This window comes from Cibotium barometz, chromosome 17 (assembly GCF_041138505.1).
Source record: "Cibotium barometz isolate CiBa-2024 chromosome 17, ASM4113850v1, whole genome shotgun sequence".
NCBI classification, from domain to species: Eukaryota; Viridiplantae; Streptophyta; class Polypodiopsida; order Cyatheales; family Cibotiaceae; genus Cibotium; species Cibotium barometz.
Genome location: NC_141062.1, coordinates 24,537,353 through 24,561,914, shown reverse-complemented (window position 1 = coordinate 24,561,914; position 24,562 = coordinate 24,537,353). Strand labels below are relative to the sequence as shown.

Genomic DNA, 24,562 nt, shown 5'->3' with positions numbered 1-24,562 from the left:
TAGATTTTCCCAGTTTGGGTACCTCTTTGGTAGAGAGTTCTGTTAACTATATTGGTATTGGTGTCGTGTAGATTGAAGATGTGGACCGGAGTAAGCAACAAAAGCCTATGTTTGGAAATCCTTTTCGTCAAGAAAGAAGTGAGGGAGCAGAAGAGACGTGGCAAGATGGCATGTGTGGACCACTTGCACGTGGTAGAAAGAAACGGAGGAGGATAGAGCTTGTGGGATCCTCTCCTTCAAGCTCGGGGTACACCTCAGAAGGCAGTTTAGATGGCATTCTCAGCAACGAGACAGCACCACCGAACAAGAATCTTCTAGAATTTGATGCAGTAACAAAGGAAACTCATACCAGCTTGTTGGCATCAGTACATGATATTCAGTCTAGAAAAGGAAGGCCTCTAGATGCATGTGATGTCAGTGCAAACAACATAAATATATCGCCTTATATTGAAGGCAAAGATAATGAGCAGGTTATCAAAGAAGGCCTGGTCAATAAACACCAGCAAGATAGTGGTTCTGTTAGTATTCATGATGCGATGGAAACCGTGTCACTAACAGGTCAAAGTAAGGTGGTCGGTGTTTCATCAGCATTGAGAATCAACAATGATCCACATGAAGTTGCCACATTTCTTCTTACAGTTTTCAGGACTCTGAGGCATACAAAGCCTGGCAACACAGGAAAGGTAATGGGCATTGTAATGCTCTCTCTCTCTCTCTCTCTCTTTGGTTGTAACTTTGGTCTCATAGGTCACTTTGGCCTTTTGAAGACGTTAATATAACATTTCATTTCTCTCTCTCTCTCTCTCTCTCTCTCTCTCTCTCTCTCTCTCTTTGCTTGTATACTTTATAGCATGTTCCCTGTTTGTTCTGTGCATTTACCTAGGACTCAGCTTCAGTTACTAGGTTTGTGGTTTCAGTTTCAGTTTTCCATGACGATGATGTTCCATGGATACTTGTAATCATCTTTTGTCTCATAAGACGTAAATATAACTTTCTTTCTTTCTTTTCTTTCTCTCTCTTTTCTTGCTCGTTTGCTTGCTCATCACCTGTTTCCTGCCATGGCCTGAGCGCCTTATGGCCTGAGTGCCTTCTGCCCCCGGCCCACCTTGCCCACACAGACAACCTGCCCACCCTGTTCACCCTCCTTCAAAGGCCCCTCTTCCCTTCCCTTCCCACCCCCGACTGCTATACCCGTTACTTGCAACTTTTAGCCACCATCACTCTCTTTCCCCCTTCGCCTAGCCATTGCCACTTTTGTAGCTTCTCCTCATTTTTTGCCTGGCTATGTGACTTTGTCTTTTCTTTGAAGTTTGTACTTCTACCTCCCTTCCTCTTTCTCTACCTACAAAATTCAAATTTGCCCCAATTTTGGCTTGTAAGAAATCAGGGAGAAAAAATGTTATTCTGGCCCTCAATTTCGATTTTCCATCTCAAGTTTTCAAATTTTTATCTTTCCCCTTGAATTTTAACGGGAAAAAAACCAGAAAAATCCATAGCCTATTCTTGATTTTCTTTCTATTTTTCCATCAAAACCTCAAAAAAATCAACATTTTATGGAGAGGCTATTCAACCTTCCTGATCCCACCCACCCTACTCAGGCCCCCAAGGCAGCAACTATAGGAGCTGGACGCATACATGAAGACTGTGGAAGACAACACCAAGAAGGCATTGATCGAGCAGAAGGTGTTGGACAGGGTCCTTAACCAACATGAAAAACAGTTTGAAGGAGGTGCAGGGCAAGAATAACAAGATTGAAGAACTGGAGACAAAGATTACCCATTACGAGAGGAGATTTGGACACTGAAAGAGACCCAGATCCAACAGTAAGAAATGCCAAAGGCAACACCAATGAAGGAAACTCCGGGAAGAAATGGAAGCCCTAAAGGCCACTCTCAAGGACCATATAGTGGAGGAAGGGGAACTGAATATATTGGAGGGTCTAAGGACGGACTTGGAGCAGATAAAGGTTGTGAGTGATAAGTTGTGGGAAGAACTGTAGACCACCAGGAAAGATTGCGTGGAGGTGGTGAAGAAGCACAAACCCCCACAGAGCATCATACATGAGACTCTCAACCAGATAACCCAATTGGTGTCCTCATGACAGAGCCGGAGAAAAGGGGAGTCCAAACTGTACTGAAGGGGTGGTAGGCGGTCCATGCGGAGCCCATATACTGAGAGCCAAGTGGAAACTAAGGCATACCATACTCCAGAATGGCCCTTGAGTGCTAGCTGTCTCGAGTATTTAAGGGCAAGCCTCGGGTACTTGTGGGGATCCATGTGACTGATGCGATGGAGGTATGTGACGATCTGGAAGAGTGCATCCACTACCAATGGGGCTGCAGCAAACTTTGCCTGGATAATCTGATGTGGGATTGATGGTTTGCTGTGAATCATACAGGAGAACATCATGACCTGGGGCCTCTCAATTCGCTGCCAATCCTCATCGGATAAATCTGGCCTCCAGAAAGGCTACTCCAGACATCAAGGATGGTGTGAAAAGGGTGTCAAAAAGCTAACTCTTCTTCCTGTGCTCCTAGAAATGTGCCTGGAAGCATTGCCCCTCAAGTAAGCTCAAGGCTGCATATCCCCGTGTCACTCTAGCATGCGGTGCAGGAAGCACGCGAAGTGACACCAAGGTAGACATAGGACAATACAATCTCCATAGCATCCCCTCTGTATGTGAAGCTCAATCTGGATGTGAAGGGACAGAAGTATTGAAAACCATTACCAAGGTTAACAATAGAGAGGTCGCGCTGAGTGCAGAAGCTTGTAAGGCATCCAACTGTCTTTGAAGCCCCTCGGCTGAATCCGAGAGGAGGACAATATCATCTCCATAAAGTAGTATGGAGATCAATATGCGTGCCAGTGTGTGACCAGACCCACCTAATCCGTCAATGAAGCTCGAGATCTCATCAATGTAGAGGCCAAAAGAGTGGGTGACAGAGGGCAGCCTTGTTTTTTTTAATATTTTTTTTAATTTTTAAATTTATAGAAAGAGACTTCTATTAAGTATGAGAAAAACATACAACAATCACAGTTATAAGCCGGAAAAGAATAGAATCACCCCAATATGTAAGGTGATTTCAACCACTGATGAGGAGCATCATGATGCCATGTAAGACCTGTGGTACTAGAGGAAAAGAAGATGCCATGGTCCCATTCCCGCATAAATATCACACGCCTCGCCTGTGCAGAACGAGAGGGCCCCTGAATGTGAGCCCAAGTAGCCATAAGAGTGTGGATGATATCACCCCATATAGTACTAATGCACTGAGATCCAAAAATCTGGACACCCGTGCATCTAGCTCTCCAGATCTGCCATGCTGTAATACTGGCAATAATCTCCCAATTGGTGTCAATCCTCTGTCTCGGGGGTGTATAATCAGAGTGAGGAACATCCTGCAATAAACCATGCTGGGCAATACGTCTACGGATGAAAAAAGCAGAATCTGTACCATTGCCCTCGTAAAAAAGCTGCGGACCGGACTGGGAGAGCCAAGCAACTGCCCCCTAAGTCACATGCATGGCTCGGCCACTCAAGTTTGCCCATAAGTTGGGCTACAGGACCCCAAATCTGCTGTGCAATGCTGCATCCCCATAGACAATGTTGTACGGGCTCAAAATCTGCCGCACATCTAGGACAGGAAGGTGCTACACCGAAAAGTGATCTCCACTGATTGGTGGGGAGACCACCATGTAAGAATAACCAAAAGAAATGAGAGATCTGGCTCCTTCCGTATGAGTGCCAAAGTCTATGCCAATATCTGCGCTGTATCACTGGAGAAATATCATAGCTCTCCCAATGAGGCCTGAGAGTAGGGATCCTATGCATCTGTCGAGTGAGGAGAAGCCTGGCATTCCGAACAGTGAAACTGAAAAAAGGAAGGCTTTTCAAAGGATCGAAGGCATCAATCGACTCCCACTCTCCTGGATCCCACTGAAGATATCTGATAGGACTGCCACCATATAGCCACAAACACCAAGAGCCATGAGTCACTATCTGAGGAGAAGGGTCAATATACCAGTGCTTCCCCGAGCGACCAACAATCGTCACTGGACTAAGCCTAGTATTTGGGATGATCTCCTCCATACTACATCTCCTCAATCTCCCACCAGGCATGATAGAATAAATGAGGCAATCTGTACCCTCCTGGCCCGGGAGAGCGAGGTATGCCTATCCTCGAAAAAACTCCCAGCCAACTCGGATGATAGTCTGCGTGAAAGGTCCCAGAAAGCCACTCATGCGGAATAGCTGCATCAATCTGATCAATACGAATGCGAGAGCCCCTAAGATGCTGAGTGGATGCAACTCTTCGATCCTCCGGAAAACTCTTAAAGGTCTTCCTGTATGTGCATCTCTCCCATCCTGACCATTGCATATAACGAGATGCACCAACTGGCCGACGAGCCTCATCCCTAATGAACTTGTTCCACATAATAGGTTGTCGGTCAGCCTCGTCCAAAGACCTAGGAAGCCTTTGTCGCAAAAAATATATCATGCTTCTCCATGCTCTGACACTGGCTGCAATAAGAGGGGAAGATGGTGCCCTAATATTAGCCTCTGTGAACAAAAAACGTGTGTTGGGCAGCCTTGTTTCACCCCAGTATTACTGGAAATCTCCTATGATGTACTTCTGGGGCTCTCACTCATCTGGTGACAGATTCATAAAGGGCGATGATGCTCCAAACCATGTCAGATGGGACTCCTATCTCCTATAGATGGTGTATGAGGTGGGCTCAGGGTACAATATCAAAAACAAGGTCAAGCTCGTGATCAAATGGACCTGGGTGTAATGTGAGATGGGGGTGGTGGCAGAGGGACGGGTGGTGTGCAAGTAAGAGTGAAAGAGAGGTAGGCATGGTCAGCTTCAAAGGCGGGTGGCGGGATCGAGAAGCTCCTGCTCTCTAAAGTCAGCCAATCTGCTCTGTGCAGTCTCCTACAACAAATTGCTGATCTCTCCAAGGACTACATTCAAAGTCCTTGCGTTTAAACCAGTGTGGAAATCCAGACTCTCCCAAATCTCCTCAATCTAGCTGCAAATCCCAAACTCCTGAATGAGGCAGTTGGGATCCGTGTGCTCAAATGTCTGTCATGTCTCCATTGGTTCTCCAGGGAGAGAATGATGGGTGCATGATTGGAGAAAGTAGTACTAGCCAGAATACCAACCATGGCACCTCATCCACAAGCACACTCATCCACATAAAACCGGTCTAATGTCGAAAGGATGGGGCCTGTATCCCTCCTATCGGATCTTGAGAAGAATAGACTCCTAGGGCTTTGTCCAAACTCCGGTAAATGCCAAGGGTCTTGCCCCCTCAAAGCTAGAAACAACTCCTCCTAGGCCGAGTACTCCGTGCCTGAAACTGTGATGGTGCCACCTTCGAGTCTGTCCTTTGTTGTCTCTAACATGTTCAAATCACCACTCATGCACCAAAAATTGACCTACGTGAGGGACTGACGGACGATGCTCCAAAAAGAGGTTGTGCGTGTTTCGGTATTCGCTACATAGAGTTTAGGAAGCCCACTCTGTCCTCTCCAATCATAATGATCACCCACTGAGCTCTCCCTATGACAATGGTGCATTGCGTGTTAGAACTAGTTGTTGACGGAAATGCATACCCTGCCCTGGATCCCGGAGGGGCCAAAGCATGGGACCAAAAGGTGTGACTCATGCCCTGGATAATCTTCCCGCAAGGGCGGGTATGACCCGCGGATAGATGATGCTCCTAGAAGGAGAGAATGTCAATGAGTGTGCCAACTATGGCTCTCTGAAGCTCCTCTCTAAGGATCCCGTGCCTATACAAACATTGCGGTCCTCCCAAACCCTAAATGTTCCATGAGACAATCCGCATATCTAAGAGCGGTGGGAGGTGGAACTATCGGAACTGCCCTCCACTCGAAGAGTCTTGGGCATGGGTTTGGATGGAGAGTAATCACTATTTATCCTAGGGGTGAAGCCTATCCTGGTTGGCATGAATCTTGCCCTCCATGTGGACGACAATATGCATGCTTTGGGCTCCATCTGTCATAATGATGGTATCTATAGAGTACTGCCACTGAAACAAGAAGAAATACAAAGAGAAGCACCTCTAGACTGGAGGACACTAGCTCCCCTCTTGGGCCCTTGTGGCCAAATCCACCCATCTCCATTTGTGCCAATGGCGAGAAGTGAGGGAGCACATCGACGATACGCAGATCGTGTAGATGATGTGAGAGCTCTATTGGCTGTCCGTGAATGGTGGCAGACACATACTCCATGCTCCATTCTATCCTCTGCGCCACACTTAGAGGGAAGGAGAAGATCATCACACCACTCTCATAGGTTGAAGGCTTGGAGTGATGCAAAACCACACAGATGCGGATGGGGTCTACTGTCTCCTTGAAGATGCTTGCTCCCTCGATAGGGAGACATCAAAAGAAGTATTGGCTGCCCCAGAAACTGGGGGGGGGGGGGGGGGGGACCCGAGAGGGAGAGCACGCACCGAAGAGAGTGATAGTCATCACTACAGGTTCTGAGAAACGGTGGATCAATCGGCAAACCGAGCTAATATGATGCATCCTCTTTGGGTCCGGTGCGGTCGATGGGCATGCGCAGGCGAAGGGTTTTGGGAGGGGGGGGGGGGGGTAACTGAGGAGCCGAAGGGGGACCCTCGATGTGGGCCACTTTGTCTGGGCCTTGGAATATGCATACTGTGGGCTCCATCTGTCACAATGAAGGTATCTGTAGGAGGGAAGGAGAGTATTGCGACTGAAACATGAAGAAATACAAAGAGAAGCACCTCCAGACTGGAGGACACCAGCTCCCATCCTGGGTCCTTGTGGCCAGAGCCACCCATCTCCATCCGTGCTGATGGCCAAAAGTGAGTGAGCACGTTGGTGATAGGCAGATCGTGCAGATGATGTGAGAGCTCTATTGTCTGTCCGTGAATGGTAGCAGACATAGACTCCGTGCTCCATTCTATCCTTGGCGCACACTCAGAGGGAAGGAGAAGATCATAACGCCACTCTCATGGGTGGAAGGCTTGGAGTGAAGGAGAACCACGCAGATGCGGATGGGGGCTATTGTGTCCTCGAAGATGCTCGCTCCCTCGGCAGGGAGACATCAAAAGAAGTTGTAGTCTACTAGCTGCCCCATAAGTTCTTTTTTTTTGTGTGTGTGTGTGTGTGTGTGGGAAAGGGGGGGGGGGGGGGGGGGGGGGGGGGGGGGGCTGGGGTGCTCAAGAGGGAGAGCACACATGAGAGAGAGAGAGTGATGGTCATTGCCACTATAGGCTCTGAGAAATGGTGACTCAATTGACAAACCGAGCTAATATGGTGCCTCCTCTTCGGGTCCGGTGCGGTCAACATGCGCATGCGCAGGGGATGGGGGGGGGGATCTAAGAAAGAAAAGATAACCTGCTTGGAGAGATTAGAGACCCCCTTAGAGGACCTCAGGGGATGCACCTTGCAAAGGGTGAGGGTGATTGGTTTTCACGCACATGAGTGGCACATTGACCCTCCACCTACCAAGGTGGCTAGAGAGGGACTATGGTGGCTATGGATGTGGGAGGGCCGGCCCATTACGAGTCTCCAGTGGGACCCCGGAGAGTGGACATGGCAGGATCCAAAGAGTCATCTAGTACCCCCTTCTTTGCTTACACTACATGATTGGGCCGCAGGATTTAGATGTCAGAAGTGGAGGGCACTCCAACGGCAGCATCACATTGGCAATCCTAGGGCCTCCCATTGCATTTTCTCTTAGATTTTTGGAAGTGGCTTTGGGGCAGCTTTTGGCCGCAGAAGGTCACTCTTTTCATGTGGTAGCTAGCATGTAGGAGCTTAGTAGTTGGTACTTGGTTGGCCATTGGGGATAGACCAGCATTATGTCAAAGGTGTGGCCATCCCCAAGAGTCTCAGCATCACTGTCTTTGGATTGCCCGAAGGCCCAACAGGTCTGGCAGTTGATCCTACTACGCATTTTCACTATGGATCGGGCTCCCGCCCGTATTGTACATGGGGCACTGTTGCTTGGGCCACTGAGGCCGCGATCATCATGCCGTATGAGGAGGAAGGTGGGGAACTAGCCACGTCTCTCACCTTTGTATATCCATTGTGCTAGTTCCAGCTCCTCCTACTGGTCATTGGACTCCAAGTTCTAGCCAGAGATGGGAGATTTGCAGTAGTATAGCCGCGTGGCATATATGGAGAGCTCGATGTAGCGAAGCCATCGAAGGCACCCTCACCCCACCAGCGGAGTCTATCCGGAGCATCTACCGCAATTTCATTCATACCCTCCAAGGTCAATGGGCGCAGCTTCAAGGTGACATTTGGCGGCACGGTCCCTTTCTTACAAATAGTGGTGGCGAGCCCACTTGGCATTACAGACCACGTGTGTGGTTATTTCCCCCTCCCCCCATTGTATGAGATAGCCTTCTCCTCCTAGAGCGGCCAGCTGGAGGAGAAGTGCATCCTCCCCTTTGTTCATCTTGACTCTTGTTTTCCCTTTGGGGATGGATTTGTATTTAGCCATTTTGATTGTTTTTCTCAGTAACTAATAGAAGGATCTTTTTCCCAGAAAAAGAAAGAAAGAAAGGATCACTTGCGAGGGAGGGGCCACTCTTTCACTCTTACGTGCACACCACCCATCCCCACATCACCACCTCCCATCTCACATTACACCTAGGTCCATTTTGATCACGAGCTTGACCTTATTTACTCCCACCACATCCACCGCCACCTCTAGGATGTGGATCCTACAGTCCCCCTACCCACCCTCACATAACAGCTTACCACCATTCTCCACACATCTGCCACTAGTTCTTTCAGTTGCACGTGGTTATGTGCCCAAAACTATTGGACGTATGCCGACCCACACATTCCTTGGGCAATCTTGAAGCACCAAGCGCAACAGATTTCTCAATGCCTCACCTTGGTCCACCCAATGCAAGAAAGGGGAGTTCTACGCTCGGAAAGAGGATGAATTATACAGACTCTTCTTAGGGCCGAACTGCAAAGAGGCCTAGAGGATACTCGGAGAACATCGCCCCCTCACATTTATCACCTGCCCGGACACATGGCACTCCTATGCACGCTCCCTCTCTTTCCCCCATCATTCACCTCTACCCCCACCACTAGATCCCTGCCCCACCACCTCCAGCTTCTTCAGAAACGGCATGGTCTTGAAGGCCATCCATAGACTACATAATGGGCAGGCCCAGGATCACTAGCGAGTATATCTCACATGCCAAGGATACCCTAGTGCCCCTACTAGCCTGCATGTTCAATAGATCCCTTTGTGAAGGATTTCCACCCTCTTGGTCCACTAACACCATCACTCGCATCCTCAAAGCCAGTGATCCACTTGATCCCAATAATTAGAGGACAATCTTGATTGGCCACACATTGGCCAAACTCTATGGATCAATGCTAGAGGTGGAGCTCAGTTCATTGGCAGAGAGACAAGGATGTAGAGCTTCATGACAGGCAGGCTTTCGGAGGAGCTACTCTACCCTTGACCACATCTCCACCCTCCATGCCTTCATCGAGGAGGACAGAGCACAACATCAAAGGATTTACTACTGCTTTGTGGATTTCTCTGCAAATCTTTTGACACTGTACCCCAATACCACCTCTCACAACATCTACAGGAGATAGGAGCCCCATTTGACATGGTTTGGAGCTTTCTCATGAGTGAGAGTCCCGAGAGGTCCATCGCAAGAGATTTCCAGCACTATTGGGGAGAAATAAGGCTGCCCTAGAAGTGACGACGTGCTTAAGTGACGTGAACCTGCGCTGCTGCCCCCGCCTGCCCTCTGTTGCCTCCGCCTGTTTCTTTGCTGCCTTCGCCTGCCCTTCTGCTGCCTTCGCACCCCCCTTCGCCTGCCCAACTTCTGCCCTTAGCTAGCCTCAGTCCCCGCCTGCCCTTCAGCTACCCCCGCCAGCCCCTCTGCTGCCCACCACCTGCCTTCGCCTGCCCCTTTTGCTGCCCCCGCCAGCCCCCCTTTTGCTGCCCCACCTGCCCTTCAGCTGCCCCCATCTTCCCCCGTCAGCCCCTCTGCTGCCCCCCACCTGCCTTCACCTGCCCCCTTTTGCTGCCCCGCCAGACCCCCTTTTGCTGCCCGCCCCCTGCCTTATTCAGTCCCCGCCTGCCCCTCTGCTGCCCCCGCCTGCCCCTTTCCCCTTGCTTCCCCAACTGCTCCCCGCCTTTGCCCCCCTTCCTCTGCTCCCGTTTTCCCAGGTGGTTTTACTTGGATCAGCAGAAGATGTACTGCTAGATATTTGGGATGCCAAGTTGGGATGGATATTTCTCCTGCAGAGCAGTTTGCTCCAGTACTTATGAGTATCCGGAAGAAGCTCCTCCATTGGAGCTCCAGGAGATTAGATTTAGCCTCCAGAGCTTCGGTGGCTAATCAGGTTTTGCTTGCCTATTGCCTCTTGTTGGTGCTTCTCTCGTGCGTGCATTGGCCAATTGGCAGAGATTGATCCGAAATTTTCTCTGGTCGGGCTTGGATGGCACCTCAGGCACTCGTGCCAGGGTAGCTTGGCTCACAGTTATTCAACCCAAAAGAGAGGGAGGCTTGAATATTATCGATCCGGATGTTCAATGCAAGCCATTGCTTTGCAAACTTGTGGTCAGAGGTTTCCTACCAGGCACTGAGCCTTGGAAGGATTTTTTCTTGTCTCAGATTTCCAGATGTACACCCAAGGTCGGGAGAGACTGGATGCCCAACACACGTTTTTTGTTCACAGAGGCTGATATTAGGGCACCATCTTCCCCTCTTATTGCAGCCAGTGTCAGAGCATGGAGAAGCATAAGATATTTTTTGCGACAAAGGCTTCCTAGGTCTTTGGACGAGGCTGATCGACAACCTGTTATGTGGAACAAGTTCATTAGGGATGAGGCTGGTCGGCCACTTGGTGCATCTCGTTATATGCAATGGTTAGGATGGGAGAGATGCGCATACACAGTTCTTGCTTGGAAGACCTTTAGAGTCTTCCGGAGGATCGGAGAGTTGCATCCACTCAGCATCTTAGGGGCTCTCACATTCGTATTGATTAGATTGATGCAACATGAGTGGCTTTCTGGGACCTTTCATGGAGACTATCATCCGAGTTGGCTGGGAGTTTTTTCGAGGATAGGCATACCTCTGCAGGTCGTTGCTCTGCCAGGCTAGGAGGATACAAATTTCCTCATGTATTCTATCATGCCTGGTGGGAGATTGAGGAGATGTAGTATGGAGGAGATCATACCAAACACTAGGCTTAGTCCAGTGAGGATTGTTGGTCGCTCGGGGAAGCACTGGTTCATTGACCCTTCTCCTCAAATAGTGACTCATGGCTCTTGGTGTTTGTGGCTATATGGTGGCAGTCCTATCAGATATCTTCAGTGGGATCCAGGAGAGTGGGAGTGGATTGATGCCTTCGATCCTTTGAAAAGCCTTCCTTTTTTCAGTTTCACTGTTCGGAATGCCAGGCTTCTCCTCACTCGATAGATGCATAGGATCCCTACTCTCAGGCCTCATTGGGAGAGCTATGATATTTCTCCAGTGATACAGCGCAGATATTGGCATAGACTTTGGCACTCATACGGAAGGAGCCAGATCTCTCATTTCTTTTGGTTATTCTTACACATGGTGGTCTCCCCACCAATGAGTGGAGATCACTTTTCGGTGTAGCACCTTCCTGTCCTAGATGTGCGGCAGATTCTGAGTCCGTACAACATTGTCTATGGGGGTGCAGCATTGCACAGTAGATTTGGGGTCCTGTAGCCCAACTTTAGGGCAAATTGAGTGGCCGAGCCATGCATGTGACTTGGGGAGCAGTTGCTTGGCTCTCCTAGTCCGGTCCGCAACTTTTTTATGAGGGCAGTGGTACAGATTCTATTTTTTTCATTCGTAGAGGTATTGCCCAACATGGTTTATTGCAGGATGTTCCTCACTCTGATTATACACCCCCTAGAGAGAGGACTGACACCAGTTGGGAGATGATTGCCAATATTACAGCATGGCAGATCTGGAGAGCTAGATGCACGGAGGCTATTGAGGGTGTCCAGATTTTTGGGTCTCAGTGCATTAGTATTATATGGGGTGATATCATCCACTCTCTTATGGCTACTTGGGCTCGCATTCAAGGGCCCTCTCGTTCTACGCAGACGAAACGTGTGATATTTATGCGGGAATGGGACCATGGCATCTTCTTTTCGTCTATTACCACAGGTCTTACATGGCATCATGATGCTCCTCAGTGGTTGAAATCACCTTACATATTGGGGTGATTCTATTCTCTTCCGGCTTATAGCTGTGATTGTTGTATATTTTTCTCATACTTAATAGAAGTCTCTTTCTGAAAAAATTAAAAAATTAAAAAAAAAAGGCTGCCCTCTACCACTAACTCTTTTTGGCCTCTACATGAATGAGATCTGAGTTTCATTGAAAGATTAGGCGGGGCTGGACATTGGTAGGCAGATTGATCCGCCTACTACTTTATGCAGTTGGCATGGTCCTCCTTTCAGATTGAGCCGAGGGGCTTCAGAGACATTTGGATACCTTACAGGATTTTTGCACTTAGCGGGACCTCACTGTTAACCTTGGTAAGCCTGTCACTTCCAAGTTGTCACCATGTGATGTTTCAAGGGATGATCTTTTAGCCTCTCAAACTATTATAAGCCCCCCCAAACCCCCCCCCCCCCCCCCCTCTTCAATACCTCCCGCCCCTACACTTCCAGATTGAGCTTCACATACAAGAGGGGATCCTCTGGAGTTATTGTATGGAGTTGTCTCATCCTATGTCTACCTTGGTGTCACTTTCATTCGCCCACACTTCCTCATGTTTCGCACAACACATGCTAGAGCGACACGGGATTATGCCGCCTTGAGCTTACTTGAGCGGCAGTACTTCCAGGCACATTTCCACGAGCCTGGGGGACGAAGGGTTGGCTTTTTGACACCCTCATCACACTAGCCTTTTGGGGGGCCAAATTTATTTGATGAGGATTGGCAGTGAGTTCAGAGGCCCTAGATCATGATGTTCTCCAGCATGGTCTGTAGCAAAGCATGAGTCCCACACTAGATTATCCAGGCAGAGTTTGCTCCAACCTTGATGTTAGTGGATGCACTCTTCGAGATAGTCACATACCTCCATCGCATTAGTCACATCTGTTGGGGGCTGATGATCCTCTCATGTTCCATGTTCGTGGTATTCCATGATGAGATTCCATGGACAGTTTTGTTTAGTTTATTTTATTTTCCGTTCCATGATAAGATATGCCATGCACATTATTGTATCACTTTGGTCTCATAGGCCCATTGGGTCTTTAGTAGACGCTTAATATATTTCTTTCTGGCTTTTTTTTTTTCTTTCCATGATGAGATTCCATGGACACATTGTACACCTTTTGTCTCATAGACCCGTTGGGTCTTTTACAAGACATTGATATATCTTCTTCTTCTTCTTCTTTTCTCTCTCATGCTAGAGCTCCTAGGATGATTACGACTCCAGCCATATACTATTGTACTCACTGTCACACTTATGTACTCCCTCATATTCATGTATTCATGTATCCATGTACCTATGCACCCCATTTTGACTAGTAGCATTAGCTTCCCACTTTCCCTAGTTGCTGCTTCCGGATGCTCCCTACTGATGTATTGTAGGGCTAGATACTTACCTTCAGTCCTTTCTTTTTCTTTTGCAGCACCAGGCGAGCCCTCCCGTGAGCTTGTCGAAAGGAGGAGAGCGAGGAGATGCGCGCGCGGAAATAACCCCCTGCCACCAGCAGATCGACGATCCTCTGCAGCACCTCCGCAACATCACCCCCCTCCATTTCTCTCTCTCTCTCTCTCTCTCTCTCACAGGACCGCGTTTCTCCCTGAAGGAGGCAGCAACAGGTAGATTAGCTCGAGGGCATGCAGCCTTGGGGGACTTGAGAGACAGTTTCAGGAGCCACGCACCAAATTGTGGCTATTTGATACGCTTGTCACACCGACCCTCCTGTACGGAGCTCCAATTTGGGGACCCGGTATACATCACAGATCTCAGAGAAGGATAGATGAGGGATGGAGGCAAATGGAGAGACCACTGATTATGATGATTGCGCGCATGGCTCGGAGCAAATCATCAGTACCACATGAGATTGTTCGGCTGAGCTGGGTGCCCCACTAGTAGTAACCGAGGCCCTATTCCAGGCAGTTACCTTTTTAAGCTCCCTCAGCAAAGGTACTCCCGATTGGCATTGACCTCATCCATACAGTTGGCAGAGGATGGAGATAGTCATTGTTGGTACACTCAGATGAGATCATGGTTTGACCTACATGGTTTGCGGATAGAGGCACTACCACCCTTTCAGTACAGTCTGGATTGTCCATTTTTGGATCTCACCCGCTCAGAGCAAAACTACGTGATCAGCATGGATATCATCAGAGTGGACGCAGAGAGGACATGGACTAGTCCCCTTGAGCCCTTAGGCACGAAAATGGCACAAGTTTATCACCCGCCCGGCGTACATGGATGTACACCTATCACATGGGATACGTTGTGCCATTGGACAGATCCGGACCTCATCACACCAGCTACGGATTGAGACAGGGCGATATGTGCATCAGATCGTGGATGACCGCATTTGTCAGCTATGCTACCAGGAGGTAGAGACAAAGGAACACTACATTTGCCGATGTACAGTCTATTATGAGATCCGAGGGAGATATCACTGCCTCTTTGAGAGGGTTTTGGGCCGTTACGCAGGGTCATGGAGTTTGAGGATCAGAGATGCCTGGGATTGTTTCTACTTGAGCTCAAGAGACACAAAGAGACCCTTTTGGCAGACAGGAGGCCGAGCCATGATGTACCTAGACAGATTTCTTCGGCACCAGCATCAGCAACCCTGCCCACACACCTCCTGATACCTCCTCCATTCGGCCATGAAGGCACCGACATAGTTGTCACGGTACGAAAATACGATACGGTACGGTACGATACCGTACGGGAATATTCGGTACGATATGAAATTTTGGGATACGGTACGATAAAATACGGTTTTTATTTTTTACACTTACAAGCTATGGAGCTTCAAGCTTGAATGTGAGGGAAGGTTGGGAGGGCAGGAGTCTACAGTGCTTGAGAAACCAGTACATGGATATGTGTCTCTCTCGGTTGGATCTCCCGATTGTCTCCAAAAAAGAACCTGGATGGGTAATGCAATACCAAAGGTCTCCCAGTGTAGCGTTTATGACTAAGGGACCGTCCTTGCACAAATACGAGGAGTGCATCTAGGGTGATAAGTTTAGGGACTCCTCTCTAGATCAAAATGGCCATGTCCAAATGTTCTCCCTTGTGCATAACTTGAGAATCTAATTGTCTAGCCTACCTATACCAGGGATCCCCAAGTGATGTAGCAAGATTCTCTCATCCTACCAATCAAGTGTACACTACCAGTCTACCTCGCCAGATTTTTTAGGTCTCTCCACAACCCCATATGGAATACTGAGTGGACACGAAAGTTGCGAAGTATTGCGAGCATTTGGGATCTTCGTAAAGCAAGGTTTCTATTTTTTTTAAGCATTTGGAAAAAAATTTTCAAGGAAAAAAAATTTTTGGGGTTTTAAAAAAAAAAAAAAAAAAACCCTAACTCGTACCGTACGATATCGTACGAATTCGTACGGTATCGTACCGTACGACTCGTACGTACGAATAGGTTCGTACGCGTACGAGAAACAACTATGGGCACCGAGCACGCCCCCAGGGAGTCACCACTGATAGAGCAGTTATCTTATGTCGTGCTCGTCGGCCACGCCCACCAGAATCCCGACCACAGCATCCTCACCATCGCCAGATCAGAGCCATTATTGCTCGGCATCGGAGGCGCCTACCTCGCTTCTACGACCTCTCCATTCTAGAGAGCCCCATGGCGGAGATACTTGATCTACGGAGAGGGCAACACTTCAACTGATGAGCATACATGGATCTACCTGATATACATTTTTCAGTATTTTCCAGTATTTTCTACTCAGTATCATCTCGGAGTCTTACAGTTCTGTTCTTATAACTGTAGGACAATCAGTTTATTGTACTTTTTAGTCTCATTTAGTTGTTCTCTCTGATGAGACACCAACTTCAGATGTACTCTTAGTTTGGGTCTCATAGGCCACTATGGACGTTAATATATCATTTCATTTCTAGGCGCAGGAGGTGCAGTCGAGCAGAACTCTCTCTCTCTCTCTCCACATTGAATTCTCTCTAACGCTCTTTTGAGAAGGGTGCGGGAGAAGACAGAGGCACACAGGCGACTGGCTGATCTTCTCCTTGGGCACACAGTCGGGCTGCAGCATACGTGGGTGGTTCTTCTTTGAAAAAGCTGGTTGGCTGGGCATACAGGACAGAAACGATCTTCTCTCTCTCTTTGGCGACAGGTCTGGACTGCACGTGGTAAGACTTTTTGGTGTGAGAAGGCTGGCAGCCTGGCGGGCTTGACTTATGCGCCTGGTCTATGCGCAGCCAGTTCTCATTTTTGTCCCCTTTTCCCACCCACCCTTGCTCAGGCCCCCAAGGCAACAACTAGTAGGGGAAAACATGTCTCAACCCCTTGAGGGGGAACAGGATGGTGAGACAACCTTTCACACCCCCACGATGGCACCAAACGCCTACCGCAGAAGACTGAGGGAAGGAATCATGTCCCTTGGCTCACGAAGGATTACAAAGATGGCCCGACGAGATGAGGCCCTTTATGAGGAGCTACAGCTTCACATAAGGACAGAGATGAACACCATGCGACAAGAGCTTGAAAAGGAATGGACCGAGCAGATGCATGCCCAAAGGAAAGTGATATACGAAACGGTGAAGGAAGGGATATATGTCCAATTGAAGGGAGAAATGCAAGCCCAAGTATGGGTTGAGATGGAATTAGCCCAAGCCTTGATGCACACGGAAATGAAAAAAGAGATGCAAAAATGGAAGGATGACATGCTCCGAGAGATTGGCACAAAGGTTGCATCGTACGAAGGCACTTTGAAGACATGTATGGCTGACCGCGACAAAGACATCACAGAAATGCAAAACACTTTGGAATCATGTAAGGCAAAAGTGGCTGCAGGTGAGAAGGAAATGCATTCATGGGCTGAAATTGCCAATGCCACAAAGAAACAAATTGAGGAAGTCAACCCATGGATTGAAGTAGTAAAAAAACCGAAGGATACCCATTGGAAGAGGAAGCCAAGAGACGGGCACATGCCTTACATGTACGTGTAGTTGGGTGGGAAGATAAGGGAAATCCCCAAGAGGATGCAAAAGCTCTTGCAACAAAAATTGGATACACCCATTACTGGAGCATGGCGAGTAGGCAGAGATGAGACCAGGGCGAAGATATTGATCATCAGGTTTGGTGTCTTGGAGAAGAAGAAGGCCTTCCTCTCCAAAAGGATGGTCCTTAAGGGGGAAAAGATTTATTTGGATGAGGACCTTACACCGGCACAAATAGCACACCGGAAGGAACACATGCCGCGTGTGCTTGAGGCAAGCAAAGAGGGGAAATGGGCGGTATACAGAGATGGCCGAGTCATCATTACGGAGAGGAGGCCTGCTTGACGGTGCGCGGCCTATGAGACCTTGCGATTCACGGTGCGGAATTGCAACGGAGCCCTTAGAACAGATGCAGGATACTTTGAGGATACTTTCAGACACAGTGATATTGCTATGTATACGGAGACCCATCAGTGCACAAACAAGAGGCTTCCTGATGTCCGGGGTTATAGATGGGAATCAATTTTCTGTCCTCAACCACGCACAGTGGGAGGTACGAGAGAATCTGGAGGAGTGGCAATACTTTACAGGGAGGAGCAAAATACATGTGGTACATAGAGATGCAGATGCGAGGTACATGTGGGTCCGAATATGCAGAGAGGGGCTCCGCAAGCTATATGTGGCGGTATGCTACTTTCCGCCAGCCCACTCCAGGTTTGCACCATCAGGAGAGTCGCCCTATATACCACTATATGATGATATCATGAGGTTTGCCAGCATGGGAGACATTACTATTGGGAGACTTTAATGCATGTACAGGCACAGAGCAGACAGAGTTGTATGATACTCAAGAGGCTATGTACAGGGAGATCACGGCAGAGGATGTAGGGTTGCAGAGCTCAGCACAGGATGAGGGGGAGATTACAGATTATGGCAGGCATTTTCTCACACTCGGGAGTGCACATGGGTTGGTCATATACAATGGATTATCGAGATGGCAAGGATCAAATGCTCTCACACACTGGAACTCTAAAGGGGGAGCGAGCACAGTGGACTACTTGATGGGATCTCCTTCATTGATACCTGATGTGCGGGGTTTCACGATTTCCAGTAGGCCCATTGGCATAGCAGCCGATCATGCATACCTGAGTTTCACACTAGTAGGTAGATCCCCGAGAGATGGACCAGCCACTCATCTACCTAGGTACCCGAGATATCAATTTACACGTGAGACAGTTGGGGTTTATCGAGATGCAGTATCTGATGGCTTGTTCGCTTTAGACCCGCATAGCCCTCTGGACGAGATCAAGAGAGGATTGGCAGGTGTACTACATGCATCCGCCTCATATGCATTTCCTTGTACTATGATCCCTTCCACCCACCCCCACAGTACTGCCCCACAGAACAGTTGGTATGATAATGTGTCGTGAGACACGAGCACAGCTACAGCGTGAGATTGCCATTGGGTCTCACACGCATAGACAGGCTAGGATGATCTTTCAGTGCCTTGTGCGGAGGAAGAAACGAGCCTATCTGGCTAAGCTAGAGGAGGAGATCTACCAACTCTTCCTGGGGAAGGACAGCAAGAGGGCATGGAAGATGTTTTAGGAGAGACAGCCTGGTACTCCGATTACTGCACCTGAGGCATGGCATACTTATGCTAGAGAGCTATATGATGCACCAGGACAGCCCCCCACCCCCCCTCCACTGGGAGCTAGACCGGCTAGCAGCACCTTTTTTACTATGCGGATGGTGCTAGATGCGATAGACAGGTTACAGAATGGAAGGGCACAGGATCATGATGGGCTAGTTGGAGAGCACTTCTCATATGCACGAGACGCTTTGGCTCCGCTCATCGTACATGTGTTTAATCGTGCCATTTGTGAGGGTTTCCCGACAAGCTGGACAGAGCATATCATTTTACCACTCTTTAAGAGTGGGGACCCCATGGTACCAGGAAACTACAGGACGATCATGATTGGTCATTACTTGGCCAAATTATATGGCTCTATATTGGAGTCGGAGCTGAGCCGATGGGCAGAGAGGCATGGTCATCGAGCACATGGACAGGCTGGCTTCAGGAGAGGATTTACTACCTTGGATCACATACTGACACTTTGGGCACTTGTTGAAGAGGGCAGGGCATAGAAGAGAAGGATATACTTCTGCTTTGTGGACTCCGCAAAGCCTTCGATACCGTACCACGTGCCAGGCTTATGCACAGATTAAATGACATTGAGGTACCCAAGGATATGCAGAGGGGATATATGCTTTCTATGAGTTTGTGACAGGCAGAGTCCGAGCTCCAGGCGGACTATCTGATAGGGTGACCAGCACGATAGGGGTGAAGCAGGGATGCCCGCTATCGCCCACCCTCTTCGGATTGTACATTGATGCGGTCTCTGATTATGTAGACAGATTGGGAGGCCCAGGGGCATGCCTGGCAAGGGTGTTGATACCCATCTTTTTATATGCTGATGATATTGTTCTAATCTCAAACTCTCCGAAGGGATTACAGAGACACTTGGATGCATTACAGGCTTTCTGTGCGGATAGAGATCTGACAGTGAACCTTGGGAAAACCAAGGTTATGGTGTTTAACACCACACAGGCATGGGTGACGAGATCAGAGCCTCAGTTCACTTTCCGAGGGGAGCCGGTAGAGTACGTCAGGTCATATGTCTACTTGGGAGTTACTTTCACAGGACCGCGTTTCTCCCTGAAGGAGGCAGCAGCAGCTAGATTAGCTCGAGGGCATGCAGCCTTGCGGGCACTTGAGAGGCAGTGTGCACACATACAGTTTCAAGAGCCACGCACAAAATTGTGGCTATTTGATACGCTTGTCACACCGACCCTCCTGTAGGGTGCTCCAATTTGGGGACCTAGTATACATCACAGATCTCAGAGAGGGACAGATGAGGGATGGAGGCAAATGGAGAGACCACTGATTATGATGATTGCCCGCATGATTCGGAGCAAATGATCAATACCACATGAGATTGTTCGGGTTGAGCTGGGTGTCCCACCAGTAGTAACCGAGGCCCTATTCCAGGCAGTTACCTTTTTACAGCGACTATGGGAGCTCCCTCAGCAGACCGATTGGCATTGACCTCATCCATACAGTTGGCAGAGGATGGAGATACTCATTGTTGGTACGCTCGGATGAGATCATGGTTTGACCGACATGGTTTGCGGATAGAGGCACTACCACCCTTTCAATACAATCTGGATTGTCCATTTTTGGATCTCACTCGCTCAGAGCAAAACCGCGTGATCAGGATGGATATCATCAGAGTGGACATAGAAAGGACATGGCCACGCCCACCAGGATCCCGACCACGGCATCCTCACCATCGCCAGATCAGAGCCATTATTGCTCGGCAGCGGGCCTACCTCGCTTCTACGACCTCTCCATTCTAGACAGCCCCATGGCGGAGATACTTGATCTAAGGAGAGGGCAACACTTCAACTGATGAGCATACATGGATCTACCTGATATACATTTTTCAGTATTTTCCAGTATTTTCTACTCAGTATTATCTCTGAGTCTTACAGTTCTGTTCTTATAACTGTAGGATAATCAGTTTATTGTACTTTTTAGTCTCATTTAGTTATTCTCTTTGATGAGACACCAACTTCAGATGTACTCTCAGTTTTGGTCTCATAGGCCACTATGGCCTCTTAGAGACGTTAATATATCATTTCATTTCTCTCTGTCTCATTGGGCACACACATGCAAAGAGCCTCTACCATATCCCTCAGCAGTCGCCCATACCACAACCACAAGAATCCCGCCCTACCACCTCTACTTTCTTTACCGCCTCGATGGTAGAGAGAGCTATCCGCCGGTTACAGCATGGGAGTTCGGCTAACCACACAGGTATACAAAGTGAGCATCTTATTTATGCAGCTTACACACTGGGACCCTTTGTTGCTCACCTCTATAATAGGGCACTAGTGGAGGGCCTACCAGCAGAGTGGACTATGCACACCATCGTGCCTCTCCACAAAGCGAGAGACATGCTAGACCCCCGCAACTACAGGACTATCATGATTGGTCATACATTGGTCAAACTTTATGGCGTAGTGCTCGAGGCAGAGTTGAGCTCATATGCAGAAGAGGAGGTACTGCGAGCACCAGGGGAGGCTGGATTCCGACGAGCTTTCTCCACTATTGACCATATATTCACTCTGAGATGTCTGATTGACCAGGCTAGGGCATGGGAGAAGAGATTATACTTCTGCTTTGTGGATTTCCGCAAAGCATTTGACACGGTGCCACGAGAGAGACTCTTCCAGCGCCCACAGTCATTGGGGATCCCATCAGAGATGGTTTGGGGCATCTATGCTTTATATGAGCAGGTGCTCCGGCGCATACAATGCCCCGGGGGGCTATGTGATGTTATTGCTAGCACCATAGGTGTGAAGCAAGGAGTCCCACTCTCTCCTACACTATTTGGGCTATACATCGATGAGGTGGCTGACTTCATTGGTCACGGTGGTGGGGATAGGTACCACGGTCCACATTATGCTATATGCAGATGATATTATTCTAGTCTCTGAGTCGCGGATGGGACTACAGCACCATCTCCATGCACTCGATGACTTCTGCACACAGAGGGGGCTTACAGTGAACCTTGGGAAAACCAAGGCCATGATTTTCCACACCTCAGGGCCGGTTCGACGACAAGCCATCTTCACACTAGCAGGAGGACAGGTAGAGGTGGTAGACTCATATGTGTACCTGGGGATTACATTTACGACTCCGCCAAGAAGATTTACTATGGCACAGGCAGCCAGGGATAGACTCACACGAGGGTATGCAGCTCTGGCCATGCTAGAGAGACAGTGTCACCAGGCACACTTCCAGGAGCCCCGTTGTTTGTCACACTAGTCACCCCTGCTTTGATGTATGCTGCAGCAGTATGGGCACCTAGGCTCGCCACCTCCACATGGTCTCAGATAGAGAGGCCTCATATTCTCATGCTCTCATGGATGATCCGCAGTAAACCCTCCGTCCCACATGACATTGTCTGGACGGAGTTTGCTACACCTCCTATGCTAGTAGAGGCCCTCTTCTAGACGATCTGCTTCATAGAGAGGATCAGAGATATGCCATCAGATCGACTCTCACATAGAGCTTTTGGGGCATCCAGGCAGCTCGCAGAGAGTGGAGATAGGAGATCATGGTTTTCAGATGATACAATGGCTCACTCAGCATGGTCTTGACATAGATCACCTGCCACCTTTTCAGTATGAGATACATGCACCACACATCCAACTCTCTCACAGTGAGAGGAACAAAGTCCTTCGGCAGGATTTATGGCAACGATACACTCAAGAGACTTGGATTACACCCAGTCAGCCTCTACCGCCCAAGATGCTATACTACAGAGATCAATTAATGCGTATCTCAGCGGATGGAATCATACAGAGACCTGGATACATGGATGTGTCCATGCCTCACAGTGCCCGATGGTGATTGGCCAGCTCAGAGTGTCATCACACCAGCTTGAGATTGAGGCAGGTAGGGCAGCACGAATCCCCAGAGCAGAGAGGATATGCAGACTATGTCAGGAGGAGGTTGAGAGTGAGGAACATTATGTATGCAGATGCAGAGCATATAGTGTCATTAGAGAGAGATACACCACCATCTTCTGTGGACATCCCTCACTCCGCCAGATCATGGAGTCTGCAGACCAGTGCAGATTTGGCCAGTTCTTGCTAGAGACAGCGCCACAGAGAAACACTGCTACGGACTCATACCACAGGGAGAGGTGGGCGACAGCTCCAGCTCACTGATTTCTTTCAAAGATCTATCCTAGTGCCTACCCTGACACAGGAGGGGGTTACACTTCAGCACGCTGCAGACCTCCAAGCCAGACGGAGACCGAGAGCACCAGGCTACCAGACTCCCAGACTACATCAGAGGGAGATCACAGAGATACGGGCTCGACATCAGCACCATATCCAGGAGCGGCTAGCTCACTTACACTCACACCCGGAGATCATGCTCCGAGGTATTTTTGCCTCGCCATCGCCTATGTATCACATATTACACCCCCATTATGGTACTGGTTGGAGCTAGACAGATCTGCATTGCATTCTTGTATACCCTACGCATATATGCATCATAGGACAAGCTCACCCGAGGTTATGTTGCCCTTGCATTGATGGAGCGACAATGTCATCAGGCTCACTTCTAGGAGCCTCGCACCAAAGGATGGCTATTTGACACCTTAGTCACCCCAGCTATGATGTGTGTAGCATCGGTATGGGCCCCTAACCTCTCCACATATGATTGGTGTCAGATGGAGAGACCGCAGATCCTCGTGATCTCTAGGATGATTCGCAACAAGCCATCAGTACCACATGAGATCGTTAGAGCAGAGAACTTGTAGTCCCCCCCATGATGATAGAGGCTCTATTTTAGACCATAGCCTACATCAGACGCATTAGAGGCATGGGTCCAAAGAGACTATCCCACTTGGCCATGGAGTCCTCACAGAGGGCCATGACCCATCATAGTATGCTGCAGGAGATGAGTGGTTCTCAGCACATGGGCTCGACATGGATAGATTACCACCCTTCCAGTATGATGATGACTCCCCATTCTTTACATTCTCCCGAGAGAGGAGAGGAATAGAGTTCTGAGACAGGATTTGATCTAGATGCACACCAGGGAGACTTGGTGGGGTCCCCTTCCCACCAAGATGCAATACTGCAAAGATCATTTCCTTAGATTCATAGAGGATGGATTTGTCAAACGCCCAGGCTATATGGATGTACATATGTCTCACGCTATGAGGGTGACTATTGGTCAGATCAGAGTTTCCTCTCACACTCTGGAGATTGAGGCAGGGAGAGCAGCACAGACCCCTAGAGAGGACAGAGTATGCAGATTGTGCCATAGAGAGGTAGAGTCAGATGAGCATTACATATGTAGATGCCCTGTATATTATGAGATCAGAGGGAGATACCACTACTTATTTAGAGAGGGTTTTGGCCCACTTAGCCGGGTGATGGAGTATCCTGATCAGAGATGCTTATAGGCCTTTTCCTCCTTGAGCTACACTGACATAGAGAGAGGCTTCTACAGGTGCAGAGCCAAAGATCCCAGCCACACAAATCACCAGCTTTGTAAGCCCAGTGGAGCGTACAATGACAGACTCAACCACATGTCCAAGAGATAAACAATATAAAGAGAGAGAGGGGAGAGAGAAAAGGGAATGGGGATCTTGCACAGTACACCACATTGAGCGGGAAACAGGCCCCGCCCCCTTTCAGGAATTTATTCAGGAACAATCCACGGACACGCTGGCCAGGATCAATACAATCAATGAATACAAAACA

General features: G+C 48.9%; 1 protein-coding gene across 5 annotated transcripts in view; it reads left to right on the top strand.

Annotated features, from left to right (window-relative positions):
* Positions 1-24,562, top strand: part of LOC147629811 (uncharacterized) — a 162,894-nt gene that overhangs the window by 128,148 nt on the left and 10,184 nt on the right. For all 5 annotated transcript variants that reach the window (XM_086811338.1, XM_086811335.1, XM_086811340.1 and 2 more), the window contains one exon: positions 72-683. In XM_086811338.1, coding sequence (XP_086667464.1) covers positions 72-683 — 612 coding nt within the window. The remainder of the gene's footprint in view (positions 1-71; positions 684-24,562) is intronic.